The sequence below is a fragment of the Penaeus vannamei genome, chromosome 5 (assembly GCF_042767895.1).
Source record: "Penaeus vannamei isolate JL-2024 chromosome 5, ASM4276789v1, whole genome shotgun sequence".
NCBI classification, from domain to species: Eukaryota; Metazoa; Arthropoda; class Malacostraca; order Decapoda; family Penaeidae; genus Penaeus; species Penaeus vannamei.
The window spans coordinates 44,070,064-44,075,063 of NC_091553.1; the positions used below are offsets into that span (position 1 = coordinate 44,070,064).

A 5,000-nucleotide genomic window follows, 5' to 3' on the forward strand; every position below is an offset into this window, starting at 1 on the left:
TTTACTTTCAGCTTTTTATGGAGTCCTCTCGTTGTTCTTGTGTTCAAAATCATACATCCATCTTTAACTTGACACTTCCCGTAACATAGTTATACAGCTAAGTCCCCTTTCCTTTTTTCATCCAATGCAGTAAGTCCAATTTTTTTGAGTTTCATATTTATATTTCTTATCACTTATGAGTTGGTGTTCATTTTGTGGCTGTTCTTTGAACACTTTTCCAGTTTCTCAAAATCCTTTTTTAAATGTAGGCTCCATACTACCTTAATAAAATAGATCTTAAGATGGTTGTAATGATCTTTCCATTTCTCTGTCCTTACATGAATGTCCATTTATGAATGCCTTCCTCATGTTTGCAACCAGATCTAGCATTTTATGGGCCTTTTCATTCATATGATCATCTACGCATAAGGTTCTGGTTATCATCATTCCAAGGCCATTTCCCTATCTGCTGTGTTTAATACTGGGTCTCCTAACTCGTATTTGTAGAGGGACAGATTTTTACATTGGCATGAGACTTCATCTTTTACCCTTCTTTGTATTTTGATCCCAAATCACTGATGAGAATAATAAATTATCCTTGGTACCGAGAGCGATCCCTCGGATACTCCACCAATTACTAATCTCTAATTACTATGCTCATTTATTATTCACAAAAGAAGTCTTTTGTCCATTCACTACACCGAGTGATTCTAATTTAAAGGCTAAATATACACAATCTACCCAGCCATCTCCTTGTAATATGCCAAAAACAGTATTATGTATGTATATATGTCTGTATGTATGTATGTATGTATGAGTACATGTATGTATGTATACATGCATCTATGTCTATATGTATGTATGTGTATGTGTATATGTATGTATGTATACATGTATATATATGTATGTGTACATATATTTATATATATGTAGGTATACATGTACATATATGTAGGTGTACATGTATATGTATGCATGTGTACATGTATGCATACATGTGTGTATGTGTATTTGTACATGTACATATATGTGTATATGTATGTATGTGTATATGTAAGTATATTTACATGCATGTATGCATACATGTATGTATACATGTTTGTATGTACACATATATGTATATACACATGTATGTATATTTACATGTAAGTATGTTTACATGTATGTATGTATGTACAATTTTTCTGACATTCAAATTTGCAAAAGACCTTTGCCACCTGTATAAGTCAAGACTAACTTCACTGGCTCCTATTTTCCATACAGGAAGAAAATCAAATGACTAATTATAATACTAAAGTAAGCAGAGTTCATTACTTTCCTATAAAAGTGTTAAGTATCACTATTTTAATTCATTTTCATTTCTACAAATGTTAAATGTTAATCATCTTCATTCATATTGACTACATTTTTTAGTTCCTGGTTCTCAGTCACAATTGTATCCTTTAACAATAAGTAATATGACCAACAGTTTAAAATCCTTTTCACAACATTCATCCATCAAAATCTCGTACCATATCCACAAGCCAATCCACACACACACAACCATACAAACAACTACATCACACAATAAACATAGACACACATACCCTGGCAAACTTAGCACATACTGCACACTCACCTGCTCAGCTGAAGGTCTGGCTGCAGCTACTGGTGTGACGGGTGTAGGTGCCGCAGGAGTCACGTTCGGGGTGAGATTTGGGGTGGCAGTGGGAGTGATGGGAGCCACAGGGGGTGTCAGTGGGGCTCCCATGGGGGGTAGGATATTGGAGGCAGGCAGAGGAGGATCCTGCATAGTGATACCAATGGAGGATTGAAACAACCGATTACGAGTGCACATATTGAATAATTCTCCGAGTGAGAATGTCATTACATTACACCAAACTAGTACATGATAACAAACTATGTACTTGCAGTGCATGTTACAAAATCATTTTAATTCAAGTGATATGTATTACTATGAAAGTTACACAAGTTTTTCTAATAAACATATATTACTAATAATAAAAATAATAATGATAAGCAACAATAACAAATTCTACCTTATATATTTTCATCAATATATCCAACTTTCAACTATTAATCATTATAGCATAAACAACTTTAAATTAAGCATTTTTTAATTATCATATATGCAAATTTTATACTCTATTTTAAATCATGCCACATATTTTATCAAGAAAATAAAACACCTTTAGTCTTTGGTAATAATGCTTTCAATAACTCACATGATTCATAATCATTATCTTTCAAGACAATTATTCAAACATCATAAAAAAAGTTATTATTCTGATATGACTCATAAAAGACTTAAAGGACATTGCATACAAACCTGCTTCACATAAAAGAAAATATATATGTCTGTTTTCTTAAGAGAAAATAACTATGCAACTAAGGAAGACTGTATGATCAAAGTCACAAAGGGGAAAAAACGAGGCAGAGAGAGACAAAAGGAGAAAGAAAAGAGAAAAAAGAAAGATTTAAAAAACAGGAGAGTGGGAGGGAGAGAAGGAGAGAGGGAGTTGGTGGGGGAGGGGGAGGAGGGGGAGGAGGGGGAGGAGGAGGATCGGGGGGGAGGAGGAGGGGGGGCAGGGGGAGGAGGAGGAGGGAGAAGAGGATAAGGGAGAGGAGGAGGAGGGAGAGGAGGAGGAGGGAGAGGAGGAGGAGGAGGAGGAGGAGGAGGAGGAGGGGGAGGAGGAAGAGGGGGAGGAGGAGAAAGGGGAGGAGGAGGAGGAGGAGGAGGAGGAGGAAGAGGAGGGGGAGGAGGAGGAGGAAGAGGGGGAAGGGGAGGAGGAGGGGGAAGGGGAGGAGGAGGGGGAAGGGGAGGAAGGGGGGGAGTAGGAAGGAGGGGGAAGAGGAGGAGGAGGAGTAGGAGGAGGTGGAAGAGGAGGGGGGAGGGGGAGGGGGGGGAGGGGGGGGAGGGGGAGGGGGGGGGGGGGGAGGAGGAGGAGGAGGGGGGGGAGGGGGGGAGGAGGAGGAGGAGGAGGAGGAGGAGGAGGAGGAGGAGGAGGAGGAGGAGGAGGAGGGAGAGGGAGAGGGAGAGTGAGAAGGAGGAGGGGGAGGGGGAGGGAGAGGGAGTGGGAGAGTGGGAGAGGGAGAGGGAGAGGGAGAGGGAGAGGGAGAGGGAGAGGGAGAGAGAGAGAGAGAGAGAGAGAGAGAGAGAGAGAGAGAGAGAGAGAGAGAGAGAGAGAGAGAGAGAGAGAGAGAGAGAGAGAGAGAGAGAGAGAGAGAGAATTTAAAGAAACAGAAACCAAAATAAATGCAAAACAGGCTGCCGGAAAGATACAAAAGGCTATAAAAAAGGACAGTAACACTTAGCAACACAACACCATTCAAAGCAAGACAAAAGTAAATCAAAAGTAAACAGATGAACAATCAAATAAATACATCACTCTAAACTGTGACGAAAAGACAACACATTACGTCATCACTCACTCTACAGAAGCAATAACCTTACTTGTGTACCATCAAAAAACACATCCAAGTCTCATTTCACTACGATATAAAGGCCAAGGGTTAAGGCAATATTACGTTGTCACACAATGAAAAGAATCAAATCGGGACCATACACATACAGAGACAATCACAGTTTTTAAGTCACGATTACACAACCTGTCAGACATACAGATGGACAGAATCAGATGAGCTAAGGCCCATTTACGTGGACATCTGAAAGAGAACTACCAAGAGAGAGATCCTTTCGTCTCGTTATACTGCACATACAACTGAGTACTGAACGTAAATAAAAGAGGAAGTCAGCAACACATCACATTGACAAACACAAGAGAAAAGAAGGAAGTTTAAACCAAAAAATAAAAACGGAAATTATCATTAGTAGTAATAGTGGTAACAATGATAATAATACAGGGAATAAGAGGGGCACCAAGAAATGGCTAGAAAAATAAAAATGACGACCAATCAAGGCTGCCCCGCACACAACCCCACGAGGCTGCACACCTGGTTAAGCTGTAGCTTTGGCGTGGAAGCGGGATCAAAAAGTTCACCATCATCGGTCTCATCTTCAAGGGACACCTCCTGTTGGGGGGCAAAATTCACGTTGGCCACAAGCTGGACGCATGGGGAAGTAGGGTGGGAGCATAAATGTTTAATGGGGATGGGGAGGGAGGAAACATCCTCATTATTAACTTGGATACCAAGATTAATAATTGCGATTACTTTGAATTTTCTACAATCCACACAAAATCTATTAATCTATCCTAAATATTCAATACTTTTTACAATTATTGCTTTTAAGAAATCTTTAAAAGATATCATGAGTTACATGAAAAAAATAATAAATCATACATATTTAAACAATTCAATTCTCCTATGATCTCTAACTGCTTACTGCCTGAGTACACATCATCTCCTGTTTTATGCACCATGCATAAGTCATATCCAAGGTCTGCTGCATTTGTAGAGTCATCTTTCAGGAACACAATGACTGCACTTTAAAATCACTTGTATCGCATATGAATAACATGAATTATAAAAAAATCATCCAAGGAAAAAATCACAAGTCTATGGTAACACCAATAATAATGACTAATAAAGTTATATACAGTAACAACCGTAAGACAACAATGATCATAATCACAATCTTGAATAGTATCACTGGACCTCTTATCAAATTTACTCAAGTTTCTATTCACAAAGGGTACATTAATTATTTATCATTCATTATCTACAATTACTAGAATTACTTTCATTTAACTACCTATAAATATATTCATCTTTTAACCATGTCCAATATTGCAAATATGTTACATTCTTCTAACATTTCCATTTCCAATAAATGATCATCACATAGCACATCTCTTGGGTAGGATTCAATGTATTCCCAAGCATCATTTTTATTTTCATTCATATTACACCAATCTCGTCATATCCATCAATTGCATCTCTAATCATTGGAAACATGTATCAAATGATTTTCTATGGAATTTCTCCATAGCACTGAACACACCACCACCCTCTAAAACCACCATCATCATCACCGTCACTAAATTTCTCCTCATAGGGCA

The 5,000-nt window shown here is 38.6% G+C and overlaps 1 protein-coding gene across 8 annotated transcripts in view; it reads right to left on the reverse strand.

The window, feature by feature from the left end:
- Snx1 (sorting nexin 1) overlaps window positions 1-5,000 on the reverse strand; it is a 30,310-nt gene that overhangs the window by 13,290 nt on the left and 12,020 nt on the right. For 4 of the 8 annotated variants that reach the window (XM_027361895.2, XM_027361894.2, XM_027361892.2 and 1 more), the window contains 2 exons: window positions 3,934-4,011; window positions 1,598-1,765 (listed from right to left, as the gene is read on the reverse strand). In XM_027361895.2, the coding sequence (XP_027217696.1) occupies window positions 1,598-1,765; window positions 3,934-4,011 (246 nt within the window). The remainder of the gene's footprint in view (window positions 1-1,597; window positions 1,766-3,933; window positions 4,012-5,000) is intronic. The other 4 variants (XM_070122147.1, XM_027361896.2, XM_027361893.2 and 1 more) reach the window with 1 other exon arrangement.